We start from the raw sequence: 19,910 nt of genomic DNA on the forward strand, positions 1-19,910 counted from the left end.
GGAGTCCAACCCCTCACCTCACACTGCCAAGCCCATCGCTAACCCATGGCCCTCAGCACTTCAGCTACCTGTCTTCTAAGTATCTCCAGGGATGGGGACTCCACCACCTCCCTGAGCAGCCCGTGCTGACAGCCCTCTCGGTGAAAGAGTTCTTCCTCATCTCCAATCCTCTTGTCCTATCACCCATTACTGGGGAGAAAAGACTGACTTGCTACAACCTCCTCAGCCTCCTCTTCTCCAGGCTAAATATCATGGGATCACATCTTCTCCAGGCTAAATTTCCATCCTGGGAGCAGCAGCCTGGCAGCAGCTGAAGCGTTGATGTCTTCATTGAGTGGGAGAGGGTCTGGGAGACCAACAGGTGCTAATGAATCTGTTTCCAGTGAATGTTTCCAGTGTGGAAGGTAGGGGGGAAACAAATTTAAGAGGAGAGCACTCCTTTGTGCTTCACCGTCCTGGAGCTGGCAGTGCAGTGAGGGCTGCCAGGACAGAAGGGCCTCTTGCCAGCCTTGATGTGTCTCCACAGCTGTCACCACTGTGGCCGGGACATGACGTGGGCCACAACTGTCACCTGGATGGAGGTGCCCCGGTGGCGGCCGACACCGGGTGAGACGGCTCTGTGCACAGCTGAGGCTGCCAAGCCGGGCGGCCTGGCGAGGGGAGCGCCGTGCCGCAGGGCTGCCAGGCCGCCCCGGCGCTTGGCAGCAGCGGGGGGCTCGGGGGCGTGGGGCCAGCGCCGCTGGGAAGCAATTACCTCCCCGCTGCGTCCAGCCCTAATCCCCTCACACGGCGCGAGGAGCCCGCTCGCCAAACAAGGCTCAATCAGGTTAAAGTGTGAAGTCAGGATTAGCCAAGAGAATGAGAGCGTGGTAATAGCCCCAGCCTTCCCGCCCGGCCGCCCCGCTGCGGCCCCCTCCTTCCCGCTGGGGAGATTAAGGCTGCCGGGGTTTGTTTGCCTGAGTGGACTCCCCACTGGGAAGCCATGTCCAACAGTTTTGCTCGGGTGCCCCGCTAAGTGCAGGGCAGGGCGGCGCTCTGGGGGGTTGGCTCCCGCCGCTGAGCCTCTGCCAGCTTCCAGGGAGCTGTGCCCCTGTGCCTGGGCTCCTCGCCGAGGCTCCGTGGGCACCGGTGGCAGTGAGGACAGGGGCTGCCGGCTGCCAGGAGAGCCCGTGTTGGGTGCAACTCCTGCCCCGCTGCATGTACTGCACTGACAACTATCGTGCGAGCAGTGGGGTGTGACACAGGAGTGGGGAAAGTCTCAAATCCCCGTTCCTGACCACTGCCATCCCCCACACTGCCCAGCCATGAGGGGAATTCCCCTGTACTCAGAGCTGGTGAGACCGCTCCTTAAGTGCTGTGTTCAGTTTTGGGTGCCTCACTACAAGAAAGACATTTGAGGTGCTGGAGTGTGTCCACAGACAGGCAGTGAAGCTGGTGAAGGGTCTGGAGAACAAGTCTTGTGAGGAGTGACGGAGGGAACTGGGGGTTTTTAGTCTGGAGAAGAGGAGGCTAGGGGAAGACATGACCACTCTCTACAACTACCTGAGAGGGGACTGTAGCAAGGTGGGGGTCAATGTCTACTTTTCAGTAATTAATGACAGAACATGGCCTCAAGTTGCACCAGGGGAGGTTTAGATTGGAGATGAGGGAGAACTTTTTCACTGAGAGGGTTGTTAAGCACTGGCACAGGCTGCCCAGGGAGGTGGTGGAGTCACCATCCCTGGAGATATTTAGAAGACGGGTAGCTGAGGTGCTGAGGGACACGGTTTAGTGATGGGCTTGGCAATGTGGGGTGAGGAGTTGGACAAGATGATATTAAAGGTCTTTTCCAATCATAATGATTCTGTGATACAGCCTGGCCATAAAGCTTTAGGGGGATGTGGAAGAAAAGTGGGTGCTGGAACTGGCTGCTGCTCATTAACAGGCATCTGCTGGGTCAGGTACCTCTGTGGAAGGTGAGCCTGGTGACAGAAGGGATCTGGGGTGGGTGAAAATGCAGTGGACTCCTCATGAGCAAGCAGGGATCCTGCTTTGTAGACAGGCTGTTGAAAGCCTCCCACTGGAGCATGCACTTGTGCTACAGCCTCTGCAGAGGGCCTGCAGTCTGGCTCTGTCCCTGGCACTCGCAGCACGGGGGCTGTGTACCTTGTCATCCTTCCCCCTTTGCACCCTGGAGACTACAGGAGCCCTCTCCTGCCTATGATGTGTAGGGAGAAACCCCAGCTATGTGGTCCCCTCAGTGCTAGGGTGGGAGGATGGTGGCACTGCAGATGGGCCATCTGCTTGGGCATCCCCTGGGTTCAGTAACTGGGAGCTCTTGGAGCTTTAGGAAAATCTGTGGCAGCGAAGCCAGAAAAGGCAGAAGGGGCAGCGGTGACAGCACAGTGGGGGCTGCTTTCTTTGCCCCTCCTTCACCAGTGCCCGGGGGGGCCGTTGGACGTGTCAGCACTAGTGAGCACTGCTGGCACTCCGCGTGGTGCACTTGGCGGGCGCGCGGTGGCACGGGCGCAGGCATCGCAAGGAGAAGCCGTGCCATCTGCTGTTTCCTCAGCGCCAAAGTGTAAAGCAAACATTAGCTGGGAGCTATGAAACACCAGGAGGGAAGGGGCTGCGCCTTGTTCCGACGCCGGGGCCGGGGATCCCGCAGGCAAGGCGTGTGTTTGTCCTGGTGCTGTCGGCTGTGTAACCGTGACGGGAGCCGGGCACCGGGGCCTCGCTGAAAGCCTCGCATCCAGCGTCTGTCCCTCTTGGCTTCCGTACCCCCAACGGCAGCACTTTGGCGGTGGCTGTCACAAAAAGCTGTGAAGGGGAGAAGCAGCCTCGCAAAGTCAGTTGCAACCTTCTAGCGGCGTTTCCCTCGCGAGCTGTAAGTGAGCAGCTTGCAGACAGACGCCTGGGTTTGCTCCCCGGGCGCGCTGGGACTCCCATGTGCTGCGAGCGGAGGAATAGGAGCAGAGTGTCCGTGGGAGAACCAAGTGGGCTGCAGGCAGAGGCTGAGGGGAGGGAGCAGAGCACCGAAGTGTGGTGGGTGCTCCCGTGCCTGGCCCTGCTGTGACCGGTTGTATGGTAGAGAACAGGCAAGCGCGTTGCCTTGAATGCGTTGCTGGACCTTGGGGGTTTCTGGGGAGGTTTTGGGGGATTCCTTTAAAGGGAAAAGGGGATTTGGGGCGATGCTGCATTTTTCTGATACGTCAGTGCAATTCCTGGGGGTCCTCAGGCTCATGGCGTCTCTAGCAGAGGATGGGGAGGGGGTGTTTGCATCTGAAGGGGTGGTGGCGTGTCAGGGGTTGCTGCAGTTCTCAGATCCTTCCCCTTTGGCGTGGGCAGAGCAGGCAGGGCAGCCTGGCAGTGCCGCCGAGTGGGTAATGGTGAAACTGCGCCTGCTGCACATGGGGCTGCTGCCAGGGGAGCTGCAGCATTACAGGAATGGCATCTCCCTTCCTCTGCCCCAGGAACAATGGTTTGCCAGGTGGGTTTCATTCCTCACGAATGACCCAAAGTGATGCACCTGCTCCCTGCTCCCTCATCCAGTGCTAGTGTGATGCATCAACCCCTGCCCCCTGCAGTAGCTGGGCATCCCTTGGAGGACTGGGCATCCTTGGGTTTTCCTTCCCCTTGTGCATCTGTGCAAGCGATGCTGGTGCTTCCCTCTGGGAATATTTCTCCATTGTGGCAGTGAAGCTTTTGGCTGGGGTGAAGACCCAGTTTGGAGGCCTCCAAATCTTTTACAAGCAATCTGTGGGCCATACTGAACCTGTTTTCTGGAGGAAATGAGGTCCTGGGGAGGAGAGTGTTGTGTCTTCATCCTGACCCGGCCCAACTGCCCTGGGATATCAGTAGTGAACAGGATTTGTTCTGTCGAAGCAGAGCTGGTGAGCACCGAGTGAGAAGTGCTGACATCCAGGGACACCCCAGACCTCCTCATGCGGCTGGGATGGGGGTGTCTGTGGAACCTCTGTAATTCTGGGAGGGCTTATTCTGTGTGAGGTGCCCTGGTCGTGCTCCTCACTCACCTGTGGACATGCTTCATAGGACAAATGCCACGTTGAGCCTCAGTTTCCCTATGCCAGGAGGAAGCTGTGGACATGGCCTCCAACCCAATGGATGGCTGGAGCAGGGCTGTGCTGGTGTGGGGCTGGGGACAGGCAATGCAGTTGCCTGCTGAGCTCAGAGGAGCTCTGGGCCCTTGGGGAGGGAGAGGGAATACCTGCATGGGAGCTGTGTGGCACATTTATGATAGACAGGTCCCCCTAAGGACAGGGTGAGCCGAGCCAGTCTACCCAGACGCTGCTTGTGGTGAGATCTTTGGCCTTTGTGGTTGTTAAAGGCCAGCTCAGGCATGGTAGGGGATCTGACCCGCTGCCAGCCCTGCAACAGAGAGCCTGTGCTGGCCTGGCAGCCCCGGCATCACAGAGCGGGCAGTTGTGCAGTCAGTGCCATGTAGTGATGGAGTAATTAATGACCCAATTATTTGTGCCCTCTGAAGTGCGGGGCAGGCTCCATGGGAATGCCTGCTGGAGCCACTAGGTGTAATTACCAGCTAATCATCAGGGACCTGTAATTATAGCAGTCAGAGGGTATTTAAGTACAGAGGGTTTTCCCAGAGCTGTGCTCTGCTGCTCTGCTTACCAAAGCCAGGGACAGCAGCACCCAGGGAACCCCAACCCCTCACAGCCACCAAGGATGGAGCTGGGCTTGCCTCAGGTTGACCTTTAAGGCAGTGAGCAACCAAGGACTTGAAGCCAAATTGCAGTTTGCAGAGTCCCTGGGGGATCACTGAGTGCCAGGACATGCCCCTGTCTGCTGTTGCCCTGGTCCTGTGGGGCAGTGGGCAACCTGAAGTCAAATTGCAGTTTGCAGAGTCCCTGGGGGATTGCTGAGTGCCAGGGCATGCGCCTGTCAGCTGTTGCCCTGGTCCTGTGCTTTGCAGGCACTTCTCATTTTCCTTCCTGCATCTTTCCTCTGCAGGGACCTGAGTGAGAACTTCATCCAGGCCATCCCTAGGAAAGCTTTCCGTGGGGCCACTGACCTCAAGAACCTGTGAGTCCCAGGCAGGGATGGGCACAAGGGAGTTTGGGGTCAGAAGGCTCTGTGAACCGCTGGTCGCTCTCTCCCTGGACTGTCCCAGCAGTGTTCCCTCTTGTCTTTCTCCTGCAGGCAACTGGACAAGAACCACATCAGCTGCATTGAGGATGGGGCTTTCCGTGCCCTGCGGGGGCTGGAGGTCCTGTAAGTGGCCAGGGGCCAGCTGGAGCCTTCAGCTCACAATCCCCATGCAGAATGGGGGAGTCCTTGGGTGCTCCTCGCTCACTGAAGAGCTGCAGGGATGTGCCCAGGTGCTGCAGGGACATCCTCAGTGTGTGTCATCTTTCCCTGGCCTCGAGGAGAGGCTGAGCAGGAGTCTGGTACCACTACAGCAGAGCTGAGCTCTGGGGCCTCATGCTGCCCCAGAGGTCCACTTGGCTGAAGCTGGCTGTGGGAGGGAGAAGCCTGGAAAGGGCAGCAAGCCCTGCTTGGGGCTTTGGGCTGTCCCTATCTCTTGCCTCTCCATCCAGCCACCCTGTGCTGGGGGGTGGCTGGGTGCTGTTGCTCCCAGGGATTTGTGCTGCCTGGAGCACCTCACACTCCCATGTATGGCCCGGCCATCCTGACCTGCTCCCTTTTGCCTTCCTGCAGGACCCTGAATAACAACAACATCACTTCCATCCCTGTCTCCAGCTTCAACCACATGCCCAAGCTGCGGACATTGTGAGTGGGGCTGGGAGGGACCCTCCAGGCTGGAGCAGGATGTCCCCAGCTCTGCTGCACGGCTCAGCAGTGCTGGGACAGCACCATGGGGAGGTGACGGAGGGGACGCTCGGCTTCCTCCTTGTCCCCCTCTGTCTGCCCCGGCCTGCAGCGGGTTGGGCAGCTGGAGGGCAGTGGGGTGGGCAGGAGCCATCCCGTGGGTGCTGACTGCCCCGTCGCCCGCCCACAGCCGCCTGCACTCCAACCACCTCTTCTGCGACTGCCACCTGGCCTGGCTCTCGCAGTGGCTGCGCCAGCGCCCCACCATCGGGCTCTTCACCCAGTGCGCCGCTCCCGCCCAGCTCCGCGGCCTCAACGTGGCCGAGATCCAGAAGAACGAGTTCAGCTGCTCGGGTGAGGGGGAAGGGGGAGGCAGTGGGTGCCAGGGGCGCGAGTCAGGGGCACAAAGCCCGTCCCACCGGTGCAGCCCATCCCCACTCCCTGCTGCATGCGCCAGCTGAGAGCCTGGACGCACACCGTGGGCTCCACTCAGGTCAGCACTGTCCTGGGGATGGGGACAACGTGGGGACAAGCCACCCTATCAGTGTGACAAGAGGTGCATCAGCCAGTGCCCTTGGGACTGTACGCCTTTTGCACGGGGTTGGGGTGCAGCAGGACCCCCTCCAGGCACGCTGAGCCGTCACCAGGGTCCCTTCCTCTGGGAGCTGCCGCCCCCCAGCCTGGACCAGCAATTCCCACTCTGTCCACTTCCCTGGCAGGACAAGCGGACCCGGCCCGTGCCCAGCTCTGCAGCCTGTCCTCTGGCTCCTGCCCAGCCATGTGCACGTGCAGCAACGGCATCGTGGACTGTCGGGGCAAGGGGCTGACGGCCATCCCCGCCAACCTGCCCGAGACCATGACGGAGATGTGAGTACGGCCTCACCGCCCCGCGGGGCTCGGGGTGCCCCAGGGCAGTGGGGACACGGGGGCAAGTGCCACGGCTCAGCAAGCCTGTGGGGCACAGGCTTTCCTTGCCCTTCTCCCGTGCTGCCCAGATTTAGCCTTGGATTTAGCTGCATTAAAAATGTAAACAGAGAAATAATCCCCTTAGGGAAATCCAGTTACGGTGCAAAGCCCCGCTGCGGCAGCATGCGGAGCCTGCGGGAGGTAGCGGGTCACCTCAGACCCAGGGTGCTGGGGGAAAAGAGTTGCTCCCCTCACCCATGGCACCTCTCCCTGATGGAGAAAGCCCTAAGCACAGGCTGCAAGTTGTGCCTGGGGTGCATGTTGTCACTCTGCTGGGGTACCTTACTGCAAGCCTGGGGGTCTTGCAGCTCCTCAGCTCAGTCACTGGGGCTCTGCCAGCCCTACAGCCCTCATCTCTCCTTCTCTTTGCAGACGCCTGGAGCTCAATGGCATCAAGTCCATCCCCCCAGGCGCCTTCTCCCCCTACAAGAAGCTGCGGAGGATGTAAGTGTACAGCCCCTACCAGCTCATCCCAAGCCTCAGCACCCTTCACCCCCACTGACCCCTGTCGTGGGCCCACAGCCCCCCGCTCCATCAGGCATGGGGCACTTGTGACGTGAGTGCCCCACGTGGCAGCTCTGGGATGGGGTCTGGGGTACCCCCAGCTCTGTGTGTCATGTGCTGAGGGTGGTCCCCTGAACCCAGCGGGAGGATGGAGGTGTGGGGCAAGAGAAGAGGGGACCAGGCTACCTTCTCCCTTTGGATTTCAGAGACTTGAGCAACAACCAGATCTCAGAGATTGCTCCCGACGCCTTCCAGGGGCTGCGCTCCCTCAACTCCCTGTAAGTGCCCCCATGGGGCTGCGTCGGGTGTGCATTGTGCCCCCTGAACTGTGCCCCACACCACTCTCCTCCATCCCTCACACCAGCCTTTCTCTCCCAGGGTGCTGTACGGCAACAAGATCACAGACCTCCCCAAGGGTGTCTTTGGGGGACTTTTTGCGCTGCAGCTGCTGTAAGGCACGGGTGGCTGGGTGGGGTGCTGTGAGGGGACAGCAGGAAGCAGGGCTGGGATGCCCGTTGTCCGTGGTGCAGTGAAGGGGAGCCCCAGACTCACCTCCTTCCCTCACTGCCAGGCTCCTCAATGCCAACAAGATCAACTGTGTGCGGGCAGATGCCTTTCAGGACCTGCAGAACCTCTCACTGCTCTCGCTCTACGACAACAAGATCCAGAGCCTGGCCAAGGGCACGTTCACCTCCCTGCGAGCCATCCAGACCCTGTGAGTGCCCACGCCAGCTCTGATGCCGGGGCGGTTGGGTGCCTGGCAGGGAAGCAACTCGATGGGTAGCCAGGGCTGCAGCTGGCAGTCACCTGCTGTCCCTGGCGCAGGCACCTGGCCCAGAACCCCTTCGTCTGCGACTGCAACCTGAAGTGGCTGGCAGACTTCCTCCGTGCCAACCCCATCGAGACCAGCGGCGCCCGCTGCGCCAGCCCCCGCCGCCTGGCCAACAAGCGCATCGGCCAGATCAAGAGCAAGAAGTTTCGGTGCTCGGGTGAGAGCCGTCCCTGTGCCCATGCTGGGTGCCCTGCCCCAGCCCGCTGCCTGTGTGCTCAGGGTGCTGATGGACTTTTTCTTTTCCACAGCCAAAGAGCAGTATTTCATCCCAGGTAAGAGGATGGGCCACGCGCAGGTGTGGTAGGCACGTGCATGGTGGATGTGTGTGCAGTGCCCTTTTGGCCAGGCTGCCTGTGAGGCTGGTGGTGCCAGAGCCCCACAGTCCGGCTCGGCAGGACCGTGCTGCATTTCCCATTATGTCTGGTCGCTGAGTTCCCAGGTGCTGCAGTAACAGAACTGCTGGGTACTGGGACACGTTGCAGCATATCCCACCATGCCGTTATCCAGATGGGCACAGAGCTGTCCCTGGGGTCTGGCCCTGTTTGCAGGAGGGGAGAGGGTGGTGATCAGCTCAGTGCCCCATGTAGCCAGCACAAATATCCCATCTGCTCTGGACACAGAGAGGAGTAACATGTGTGCAGCAGCTGAGATGAGGGAAGCTGGGGAAGAGCCAGAGCCCAGCCAGAGGTGTGGGAGGATGAGGGGAAGGGAGGGCAGAGCCCAGCCAGGAGTGTGGGAAAGTGAAGGGAGGGCAGGCACAGCCCCCGTGCCCCTGCCCATGGGAGCCCACACTGCCCTCACTGGCACACAGGGACAGAGGATTACCAGCTCAACAGTGAGTGCAACAGCGACGTGATCTGCCCCCCGAAGTGCCGCTGCGAATCTGGTGTGGTCGAGTGCTCCAACCTGAAGCTCACCAAGATCCCAGAGCGCATCCCACAGTCCACGGTTGAGCTGTGAGAGCCTCCTCCCTCCCACCTTGCTTCCCCTCCTGCAGCTGGAGCATTGCTTGTGCTGCAGTTTGGCCCGGCCCTTCGCAGCCATCTCCTGAGCTCTTCTCCCTGCTACCCACCCCAGGCGCCTGAACAACAATGAAATCTCCATCCTGGAGGCCACAGGCATCTTCAAGAAGCTCCCACATCTGAAGAAAATGTGAGTGCTGGGCAGCCACAGCCTTGTTGAAAGTGTCTAGGTGCTGGGAGGCATATGGGAGTCCTGATGCCTGGGGTGTGAAATGGGGGACACATCTGAAATCAAAGGTCCCCTGAAGTACTGGGCATCACAGGGTGCTTGATGAGGCCTGGGGAAAGTGGTGTTCAGGATGAAGTCAGGGCCAAGCCCCCTTTTCCAGCCTGCTTTCTCCCTCTACACAGCAACCTCAGCAACAACAAGGTGTCAGAAATTGAGGACGGGGCATTCGAGGGGGCATCCTCCGTCAGCGAACTGCACCTCACTGTCAACCAGCTGGAGTCGGTGCGGAGCGGCATGTTCAGGGGCCTGGATGGGCTGAGGACCCTGTGAGTGCCCCCTCTGCTGTGGGCACAGGGATGGGGACGTCCCTGCTCCTCTCTCCGCTGCCCTGGTGCTGTCTGCATCACTGTGGGGCCAGTTTGGGAGTGCGTTCCCCATCCGCTGGCCATGCCCAGAGCTGAGGGCACAGGTCTCTGCTGCTCAGGGACTGGCTCAGGCTCATCCCGCTGCCTAGCAGCGAGGTGGGCACGTGCCCTGTGGCAATCACCCAGATCATTCGGTGCCCTCGTCCCCTTCCCTCCGCAGGATGTTGAGGAACAACCGCATCAGCTGCATCCACAACGACAGCTTCACGGGGCTGCGCAACGTCCGCCTGCTCTCGCTGTACGACAACCAGATCAGCACCATCGCGCCCGGCGCCTTCGACACGCTGCAGTCCCTCTCCACGCTGTACGTCTCAGGCCCCGGGGGGTGGGGGGAAGCTCCACAGGGAGGCTGCAGGGGCTCCTCTTGCCGGGCAGCTGCTCAGGTGATGCCCTCGTGCTCCCTCCTGTGTGCAGGAACCTGCTGGCCAACCCCTTCAACTGCAACTGCCAGCTGGCCTGGCTGGGGGACTGGCTGCGCAAGAGGAAGATTGTGACAGGGAACCCGCGGTGCCAAAACCCCGACTTCCTCCGGCAGATCCCGCTCCAGGACGTGGCCTTCCCCGACTTCAGGTGTGAGGAAGGTAACTCAGGGCGCCGGGGGTGAAGGGGGGCCGGGCTGCTCCTCACTCTTTGTCCCAGCACCATCCCTGCAGCCGGGCTGTTGGGCAGTGCCCCGCAGCACGCTGGTGGCTCAGGGAGTCCCTCTGCCTGCTAACATTCTCCTGAATGGATGCAAAGGTCTCCAGCCCTTAGGGCTGCACTCAAATACCCCAGAGCTGCTCTAAAGCTGAGAGAGGAGTTTGCACTCACCACACCATGTGGCAGGTCTGTGCTGTGCTCTGGGGGCTGGCGGGAGCGGAGACCGCCGGGATCCATCCTGCTCCTTCCCTCCCTCGCTCCCCGGCCCCACACGCCCCAGAGCTGGGCAGGTGGAGCAGGCTGAGCAAGAGCCTGGCTTTTTACAAAACAAGAACATTTAGAATAGCTTTTGAGCCCTCTGGAAAATATTTACAAACAAATCATCATTCTTCTGCTTTGCCTCCCCCACCGCCTCAAAGATTGAAGGGTTACATCCGTCCTGGGGATGGCTCTCCCGTGGGAGCCCAGTGCCGTGGAGGGGAGGGGGAGCGGTGCCAGTGATATGCTCTGAAGGAGGCTGTTTCAGGAGGATTTGCAGGGCTGAGCCCTTTCTTCTGTGCCCCCCATCTCTGCCATCCCTGGGACTGTGTTTTTGCTGGAAAATGGTGAAAATCAGAGCAGGCTTGAGCTGGCTGGTTGCATCCATCCCAGTGGGGCAGGCGGGTTCTGGGCACGGGAGTGATTCATTGAGGGGCTGGAGTGTGTCCAGAGACAGGCAAGGAAACTGGTGAAGAGTCTGGAGAACAAGTCTGATGAGATGCAGCTGAGGGAGCTGGGGGTGTTTAGTCTGGAGAAGAGGAGACTGAGAGGGGAAATGATCACACTCTACAGCTACCTGAAAGAAGACTGTAGAGCAGTGGCGGTCGTTCTCTTCTTCCAAGTAACAAGCAATAGAATAAGAAAAAATGGCCTTGTGTTGTGCCAGGGCAGGTTTAGTTTGGACATTACGAAGAAGTTTTTCACTGTCAGTGATCTTAAACACTGGCACAGGCTGCCCAGGGAGGTGATGGAGTCACCATACTTGGACATAGTTAAAAGCTGTTGATGAGATGCTGAGGGCCATGGGTTAGTGATGGGCTTGGCAGTGTGAGGTGAGGGGTTGGATGAAATGATCTTAAAGATCTTTTCCAACCAAAATGTTCCTATGATTCCTGCACTGCTGGCTCTCAGCTGTGCTGAGGCTGTTGCCTGCAAGCAGGCTGTCTGCAGCTTTAGATGTGAGGGGAGGTGGCTGTCACAGGAAGGGAGCAGTCCCGGGTGGGCACAGGGCATTGAGTCCAACCTCGCCCGGTGTCCAGGGGCTGGGCCATGATTACTTGTTGTGTCTCTGTGCCTGGTGCAGGTCAGGAGGAGACCAGCTGCATCCCCCGTCCCCAGTGCCCACAGGAGTGCACCTGCCTCGACACTGTCGTCCGCTGCAGCAACAAGCACCTCAAAGCCCTGCCCAAGGGCATCCCCAAGAACGTCACAGAGCTGTGAGTGAAGGGCAAGTGCCCAGGCTTTCCCCTCTGGCCACCGGCAACTTCACAGCTCTGGCTGGGGGACCTCTGACATAGAAGTTGCAGGTTTTGGGGCAGAGAGGCTCCCTCGCACATCCCCATCTCAGCCCAGTAGTAGGAGCAGGACCCACACACAGCCAGGGGAACCCGCCCAGCCCCAACCCCAGCAAGAGCCTCTCTGCTGACTCAGGGCTCCCTAGGGTGATGTGCAAAGGGGTGTTTTCACAGCAGCTGGGGCCTTGTTCTCTGTCACTTGCTGGGGCCAGCACAGGACAGCCGCTTCCTGCAGCTGCAGTCCTCACACAGCTGTGCAGCCCAGGGCTCTGCAGTCCCTATGCAGCCGTGCCATCAGAGACAGGAACAGGACCAGCTGGCTGCAGGCTGCCATCACCTCTCACCACAGCTCTGGGCATGGTCTTGGCAGCCCCAGCTCTGAGCACACAGGCAGAGGGGTGTGGCTTGCCTGGGGTCACTTTGCCATGGGTGTCAGGGAGCTACCCAAGCATCTGTACCAGGTCTGGATGTGCGGGCATCGTGATGCTCATCGCTGGAAAAAGGTCTCTGCACCATCTGGGATGGAGGATGGCAGCAAGCCCAGTGTGCAGAGGGTATAGGCATTGGTTGTGCACATACATATGTATATACCGCCCCCTCCCACCCTGTGCTGTCTCACACCCCTCCTCTCTCTGCATCCTCCACTCTCACACATGCCTCGGGAATGGATTTGGCTGCCCACGCTCATTCCGGCTGTGTGAAGGCAGCACGTGGCTGGCTGTGCTGGCACCCGTGGGCTGCTGGGGGCTGCCCCTGGGGCCCAGAGCCCCCAGGGCTGCCAGTGCACTCACACGTGGGCTCCTCAGCTGTGCTGGCACCCTGAGAGCCCCACAGGCCCTGGGTGCCAGTGGGGACGTGATACTAGAGATGCTCCTCACAGCCCAAAGTCTCTGGGGATGTATAGGAGAAGGGCCGAGGGAGGGACCTCTTACTTCTCAGCCACCCTGAGGTGCTTTTGTTCTCTCTTGCAGCTACCTGGATGGAAACCAGTTCACTCAGGTCCCAGGGCAACTTTCCACCTTCAAGTACCTGCAGCTTGTGTAAGTAGCCAGGAGCAGGAGCCCAGGAAGCCAGTCCCACTGCTGGGGCCTATGGGAGATGACAGGAGCTGTCCCCATGGTGCATGACCCTGAGGAGGGACCTGGCAGTATACAGGGACCCCCAGCATCCTTCTGTGTGTCCCCTCTGCAGCGAGACACGGCTGGCTGGCAGCCATGCTCAGCCCCTGGGTACTCATAGCCTCTGCTGGTGCTGGGCATAGGGCAGAGGAGGAACAGTGGCATTGCTGCCATCTCCCTGTGTGACAGCCCTGCTGCTCCCTCGGGGGCTGTGCTATGCTGCTGTTCACACCCCGTGGCAGGGAGGGGGCAACAGGGCTGGCTCCAAGCCCCAGGATTTCTGTTTTCCAGTGATCTGAGCAACAACAAGATCAGCTCCCTGAGCAACTCCTCCTTCACTAACATGAGCCAGCTCACCACCCTGTAAGTGTGGTCCCTGTAGCGTGCCATAGCTGCTCCTTAGGGGACCCCAAAGACTGGGGAGTGCTGGGGATACCAGGCTGTCCCTGCTCCACCTGGGTGAAGCTGTGGTTTGGGCTGTGGCCTGGCAGCCCAGGCTGGGCTTCTTGCAGCATGCACAATGGTGCCCTTGGTGCTGTGTCTCCTTCCCTTCTGCAGGATCCTCAGCTACAACTCCCTGCAGTGCATCCCCCCTCTGGCCTTCGAGGGCCTCCGCTCTCTCCGGCTGCTGTGAGTACCTGCCCATAGCCCTGCAGATGGTGGGCCCGTGGGCTGGGGGCAGCCCAGCCTGTCACAGTCCTTGCTGCCCACTCTGGGCATCACAGGACTTTCTTCTCTGCAGGTCTCTCCACGGCAATGACATCTCCAGCCTCCCCGAGGGCATCTTCGCAGATGTCACCTCCCTGTCCCACCTGTGAGTATCTCCCACTCCACGGGGCACAGGCTTGGGAGAACTTCAAAAAACACTGGGCTGAGTCCACTTCTCTGGGGGCTGAACTCCTCTCCTCTCCTCTCCTCTCCTCTCCTCTCCTCTCCTCTCCTCTCCTCTCCTCTCCTCTCCTCTCCTCTCCTCTCCTCTGGGTCAATACTTGGGTCAGTGTTTGTGGGGCAGTGCTGAGTTGTGCCTGCCCTCCCCTCACTCAGCGCCCAGATTCAGCCATGCAGCTGAACCTCCCAGTGCTGCTGGGATGGCCCTATGGCCTTTGCTGGAGGGGTTCTCCCTACCCTGCCAGCTTCCCAGGGTCCCCTAACACACAGGTCACAGAATCCCAGAATGATCAGGACTGGAAGGGACCTCTAGAGATCATCCAGTCCAACTCCCTGCTAAAGCAGGATCCTCTCGATCAGGTCACACAGGGGCATGTCCAGGTGGGCTTGGAAACTTCCAGAGAAGGAGACCTCACATCCTCCCTGGGCAGCCTGTGCCAGGGCTCCCTCACCTCAACAACAAAGGAGTTGCTCCTTTTATATTTCATGTTTATTTTCAAGCATTGATGAGATCCCCCCTCAGTCTTCTCCAGGCTGAACAGCCCCAGGTCTCTCAGCCTTTTCTCGTAAGGAAGATGCTCCAGTCCCCTCAGCATCTTGGTGGCCCTGTGCTGGACTCTCTCCAGCAGTTCCCTGTCCCTCTTGAGCTGAGGAGCCCAGAACTGGACACAGGACTCCAGATGAGGCCTATTCAGGGCAAAGTAGAGGGGGAGGAGAGCCTCCCTCCACCTGCTGCCCACACTTCTTGATGCCATTGGCCTTCTTGGCCATGAGGGCACATTGCTGGCTTGTGTTTCATTTGCTGTCCACCAGAACTCCCAGATCCCTCTCTGTGGAACTGCTCTCCAGCAGGCCAACCCCTGGGTGAAGCTGCTTAAGCTGCTGACACAGTCATGGTTCGATGGGGGCTGCTCTGTCCCATGCCAGCGTATTGTTAGCCTCCTGCATCTTCCTGAAGCAGCCCCACAAATCTGTCACCAAGCATCCTCCTGCCACAGCTGGTGTTTGAGCCCCTCTTTGAGGGATCCTGTACCGCAGGAGCACAGCCTCATACCTACCACCCAGGGCAGGGGCTCAGCGTTGCTCTGGGTGTCTTGTCGGTCCCTTTGCTGTCCCTGCTCGGCCCTTCCCGCCTGCCTGCCGGGGGCTGGTCCTGCTCCCGGCATCCCGGGGACTCAGGCTGCCCCTCTAGCCTGCAAGACAGCATCTGGATTTCGAGCCCCGAGCCCCGTGTGAGGGTTTTTTGGAGCAGCCCCGCTCACTGTGGTGTTCCCTGGCTCTTCGGTCCCCCGTGCCGGAGGCTGCCGCAGAGCCGAGCTGTGTCAGCAGCCGGCGCTGTCGCTGCTGCCGCTGCCGTGGAGCGGGTTTGGCAGCCCCAGCGCTCAGCTCTCCCCAGCGCCTGGCTCCCGGCCGCCCTCTCCTGCCTCCCGCACCGCCGCCGCTTGGCCGCATCGGCCCTTCACCGCCGCTGACCGTGAAGGAGGGTGCAAAGAGGCATTCAGCTCCTCGGCTTCACCTGCTGCTCTCTACCCTGCTCTGCTGGGAACAGAGCGACTCTCCCTCCTTCTCCTCCTCTCTCAGGGCAATTCCTTGCTGCCTCCACGACCTTCAGCAACGACTCTCTGCTTGTCCCCAGCAGCTACTGTGTCCCTGCCCTGCCAGCCTGAGTGGCAGAGGCCAGGCTGGCCCCTAGCTCCTGTCCAGCAGCCCTGCTCCTCTGCACAGCCTCAACGTGCTTTGCCCAAGTGCCAGAGAGGGCACCCCAAGGGTTTCTGTGTGGGCAGTGGAGGAGGGTCCAAACACAGAGCCCAGGGGCACCTCCTGGGCTGTAGGGCTGGCAGCAGGGTGGTCTAATGGGGTAGTGTTAGTGTGCCCCACTCTGCCCAACACAGGCTGCACCTCTGGTTGGTCCAGAAATGGAGGAGCAGCCCTGGGTGCCCCATCAAGCAGCAGCCCAGCCACTTGATGGAGATGTGTCCGGACCCAAGGCCTCCAAGCCCAGTTTCCTCTGTGGGGCAGTGTGTGCAGGTTTCCCCTTTCCCCCCTGCAGAGCCATCGGGGCCAACCCCCTGTACTGCAGCTGCAACCTGCGCTGGCTCTCCAGCTGGGTCAAGACGGGCTACAAGGAGCCAGGCATCGCCCGCTGTGCTGGGCCCCCCGACATGGAAGGCAAGCTGCTGCTCACCACCCCTGCCAAGAAGTTCGAGTGCCAAGGTGAGAGGTGCCCGTGCTGTACATCTGTCTGTCCATGCCCAGCTCGGGCAGGGCAGCAGGCACTGGGGGGAGCTGGACTGCTCCTGCCCTGCACCTGGCAGAGCAATGCTCTGTGAACCTGGCGGATTCTGGCAACATCTGTTGAGCTGCCTCACGGAGGAGGAAGAGGACTGGGGATGCATCTGTCCCCATAACTGGCTGGTGGCACATCCCTGGGGACCGAGCAAACCTTTGTCTGTCCCTCTGCCTGGTGCATAGCCCCTTGGCAGGGCAGGCTCTGCTCCCAGCCCTGGCTGGCTCTCAAACTCCCGTGTCTGCCCACAAACGGCCGTTCCATCACTCCCCACACTGTCGGTCATCTCCACACCTCCTGTCCCGCAGGTCCACCTGCACTGAGTGTCCAGGCCAAGTGCAACCCTTGCCTCTCCAGTCCCTGCCAGAACCAGGGCACTTGCCACAATGACCCCCTTGGCTCCTACCGCTGTACCTGCACCACTGGCTACAAGGTACCCTGGGCCCAAGGGTCCCCAGTGCTGGGGGACCCATCCCTGCTGAGGGCAAGGGGCAGTGCAGGGGGGTCGCTTCCTGCAAGACTGTCCCCCTCCCTGCACCCTGCAGTTCCCTGCCAGCTGGGACAGGCCAGGGACAGCACGACATGGTGCTGTGACACCCTCCTCTCTCCCACCTCTCCCTCTTTCCCCAGGGCAGGGACTGCGAGGTGGCACTCAGCGGCTGCTCCTCCAAGCCCTGCGCCAACGGGGGAACCTGCCAGCCCCAGGACGGGGAAGGAGCCGGGTTCAGGTGAGAACCCACAAAAGATGGGTGTTTGGGCAGCTCCATGGAGCCCTGGCATCTCACAGAGACAGAGTCTGGGGTTTCTTTCCTCTCTCATGTGCTCCCTGGGGCATGTAGCTGGGACATTGCATTGACCCAGCAGCTCCAGCCCAGGATAAGGGTAGTGGGGAGAGGGAGTCCCACCACCACAGGGTGTATGGGGAGGCAGAGCACAGCGGGAATTTTGGGCTGGGCCCCAGCTGCTGCAATGGGGCTCTGTGTGGGATGTGGCCTTGGGGCAGGTGCTGCTGACTGTGGGGCTGCCATGCCCCTGCAAGACCCTCACTGCCCCAAATGCTTCAGCCCTTTCTGGGAACCAGGCTGCAATCAGTGGCTGAAAACAGATGTCAGTCAGGGGGCAAGGAGGTGGGCTGCACACCCGCCTGTGCTGAGGCAACTCGGCATCCTCGCTTGATGCTCTGCATGAGGCTGTGCGCTGGCATCCTCCCCTGCTCCCAGTGCTGGGCAGCCCCTTTCCGTGCACGTCTGCTTCTTGACAAAGTCTCATGCTGGCATTTTGGAGACAATTACCCCAAAGTGCTCCATTTCCCACTCCCTAACGCTGCCCTGTGCCTTGGCAGGTGCCAGTGCCCATTGGGATTTGAGGGCCCGAGCTGCCATGCTGCCAGCAACCCCTGTAAGGAGCACAGCTGTGAGAACGGGGGCTCTTGTGTGCCTGCTGCCACCAACTACACCTGCCTCTGCCCTGCCCGCTACACAGGTACCCAGCATGGGGACTAGCCATCCCCAAACCTCACAGCCCTGGCAGGGGAATGCACCGAGTGCTTCTCTCTTCCCACCTATGAGGGCTAGTAGCTCTTCTGCCTTCTGTCATGCCCATCACCGTGGTCTCTGGGCCCAGCTGCCTCGAGTTTGGGTCTGCCCAGCTGAGCCCCATACCCTGGGATGCCCTGATCACCTGGCTGGGGCAAGAGCTGCCTCCAGCAGAGCTGAGCCCTGTGCCTACAGTGGTGTGAGCCACAGGCTCGGCAGCCCCCTGCCTTGAGCCCAACCCCTGTGGGGTGTGAGGCTGCCTCTGCACTCCTGGAGCTGCTGGGTACCCCTGGCACCCCCTCTTCTTCCCCACAGGGGATTTCTGTGAGCAGCTACTGGATTTCTGCTCAGCCGAGCTCAGCCCATGCCAGCACGGCTCCACCTGCATCTCTACCAGCCAGGGGCCCAGGTGAGCCTCTCCTCCCCAAACCCCTTTCTCTTGACTGCCTCTAGGGGCGAAATTAACTTTTGAGGGGGCTGCAGCTTGTGTGTTGGGGAGGGGCCATGGGGAGGGGGATGCCAGGAGGAACAGGCACCCATTTGCACAATGGGAAGAATGGGGCAGCTATGAGCCCCTGCCTGCCCCAGGTGTGAGTGTGCACCCGGCTACGTGGGGAGCAACTGCAGCGAGGACTTCGACGACTGCCAGGACCACCGGTGCCAGAACAATGCCCGCTGCCTGGACGAGGTGAACGGCTACTCCTGCCTCTGCACCGAGGGCTACAGGTACTGCCCAAGGAATAGAGGGGAACCAGGGGACCACATGGTTCATTCATCCATCCATCCATGCATCCACCCATCCATCCACCCATCCATCCATCCCTCCATCCATCCATCCACCCATCCATCCTCGTACCAGAGGAAGGAGTGGGGCTGGGGATGTAGAGCCCTGGGGATGTAGAGCCCCAGGGATGGAGGCTGAAGGGAGCCAGCCTCCCTGGGGACGGATGTTAGTGCAGGGCTCATCATCCAGGCATCCCTCTGATGGTGCTGTGGCTGGAGAACCTGCCTGGGGGACCCCAAAACAGGGGGTTTCTCTGAGCCCCATGGAGTGGTAGGCAGGGGGTAGGGCGCTGTCCCAGCCCTGTGCCCAGCAGCACCTTTGGCTCTGCAGCGGCCAACTCTGCGAGCTGCCGTCCCGCACTGCCGGCCAGCCCGGCCCCTGCGAGCGGGCCGAGTGCCAGAACGGGGCAGCGTGCGTGGAGCGGGGGGCCCGTGCCCTCTGCCAGTGCCTGCCCGGCTTCGGCGGCCCCAAGTGCGAGAAGCTGCTCAGCGTCAACTTTGTGGACCGTGACACGTACCTGCAGTTCACTGACCTGCAGGACTGGCCCCGGGCCAACATCACCCTGCAGGTGAGGGCTGGGGGGAGGAATGGGAAGGTCGTGGGGAGGGCCTTGGGGGTGCTGCCCTGGGGACGTGGACTCCCACCTCTCCCCCTGCCAGGTCTCCACGGCTGAAGGCAACGGGATCCTGCTGTACAACGGCGACAGCGACCACATGGCTGTGGAGCTGTACCAGGGCCACGTCAGGGTCAGCTACGACCCCGGCACCCACCCCAGCTCGGCCATCTACAGGTACCTGGCCCCCCTTCCCCGCTCGCCAGGGACCGCCACCCCCCATTGCAGGGGCTTGGGGAGCCCCCCGTGACCCAGCCATCCCTCCCCAGCGCCGAGACCATCAACGACGGGCAGTTCCACACCGTGGAGCTGGTGACCTTCGACCAGATGGTGAACCTGTCCATCGACGGCGGCAGCCCCATGACCATGGACAACTCGGGCAAGCAATACACGCTGAACAGCGAGGCCCCCCTCTATGTGGGAGGTAGGACAGGTGCTGGGGGCACGATGGGGGCACAGGGGCATCCAGGGGTGCTGATGGTCCTGCCCTCCCCAGGGATGCCTGTGGACGTCAACTCAGCCGCCTTCCGCCTCTGGCAGCTCCTCAATGGCACCAGCTTCCACGGGTGCATCCGTAACCTCTACATCAACAACGAGCTGCAGGACTTCACCAAGACGCGGATGACGCCGGGAGTGGTGCCGGGCTGCGAGCCCTGCCGCAAGCTCTACTGTCTGCACGGCATCTGCCAGCCTGCCGGCGCCCAGGGCCCTGTCTGCCACTGCGAGCCCGGCTGGGACGGGCCCCACTGTGACCAGCCCCGGGGTGGCCCCTGCCAGGGGCACAAGTG

The 19,910-nt window shown here is 60.9% G+C and overlaps 1 protein-coding gene across 1 annotated transcript in view; it reads left to right on the plus strand.

Annotated features, from left to right (window-relative positions):
* Positions 1–19,910, plus strand: part of SLIT1 (slit guidance ligand 1) — a 63,393-nt gene that overhangs the window by 42,355 nt on the left and 1,128 nt on the right. Inside the window, exons 5-35 of the mRNA XM_062000995.1 lie at positions 4,969–5,040; positions 5,158–5,229; positions 5,677–5,748; positions 5,978–6,141; positions 6,507–6,654; positions 7,126–7,197; positions 7,464–7,535; positions 7,636–7,707; positions 7,829–7,972; positions 8,083–8,246; positions 8,338–8,361; positions 8,901–9,045; positions 9,167–9,241; positions 9,463–9,606; positions 9,866–10,009; positions 10,120–10,286; positions 11,687–11,819; positions 12,869–12,937; positions 13,307–13,378; positions 13,574–13,645; positions 13,758–13,829; positions 15,954–16,117; positions 16,499–16,623; positions 16,821–16,918; positions 17,533–17,672; positions 18,041–18,134; positions 18,314–18,451; positions 18,840–19,077; positions 19,169–19,299; positions 19,392–19,546; positions 19,619–19,907. Coding sequence (XP_061856979.1) covers positions 4,969–5,040; positions 5,158–5,229; positions 5,677–5,748; positions 5,978–6,141; positions 6,507–6,654; positions 7,126–7,197; positions 7,464–7,535; positions 7,636–7,707; positions 7,829–7,972; positions 8,083–8,246; positions 8,338–8,361; positions 8,901–9,045; positions 9,167–9,241; positions 9,463–9,606; positions 9,866–10,009; positions 10,120–10,286; positions 11,687–11,819; positions 12,869–12,937; positions 13,307–13,378; positions 13,574–13,645; positions 13,758–13,829; positions 15,954–16,117; positions 16,499–16,623; positions 16,821–16,918; positions 17,533–17,672; positions 18,041–18,134; positions 18,314–18,451; positions 18,840–19,077; positions 19,169–19,299; positions 19,392–19,546; positions 19,619–19,907 — 3,741 coding nt within the window. The remainder of the gene's footprint in view (positions 1–4,968; positions 5,041–5,157; positions 5,230–5,676; positions 5,749–5,977; positions 6,142–6,506; positions 6,655–7,125; positions 7,198–7,463; positions 7,536–7,635; positions 7,708–7,828; positions 7,973–8,082; positions 8,247–8,337; positions 8,362–8,900; positions 9,046–9,166; positions 9,242–9,462; positions 9,607–9,865; positions 10,010–10,119; positions 10,287–11,686; positions 11,820–12,868; positions 12,938–13,306; positions 13,379–13,573; positions 13,646–13,757; positions 13,830–15,953; positions 16,118–16,498; positions 16,624–16,820; positions 16,919–17,532; positions 17,673–18,040; positions 18,135–18,313; positions 18,452–18,839; positions 19,078–19,168; positions 19,300–19,391; positions 19,547–19,618; positions 19,908–19,910) is intronic.

Source organism: Colius striatus, chromosome 8 (assembly GCF_028858725.1).
Source record: "Colius striatus isolate bColStr4 chromosome 8, bColStr4.1.hap1, whole genome shotgun sequence".
NCBI classification, from domain to species: Eukaryota; Metazoa; Chordata; class Aves; order Coliiformes; family Coliidae; genus Colius; species Colius striatus.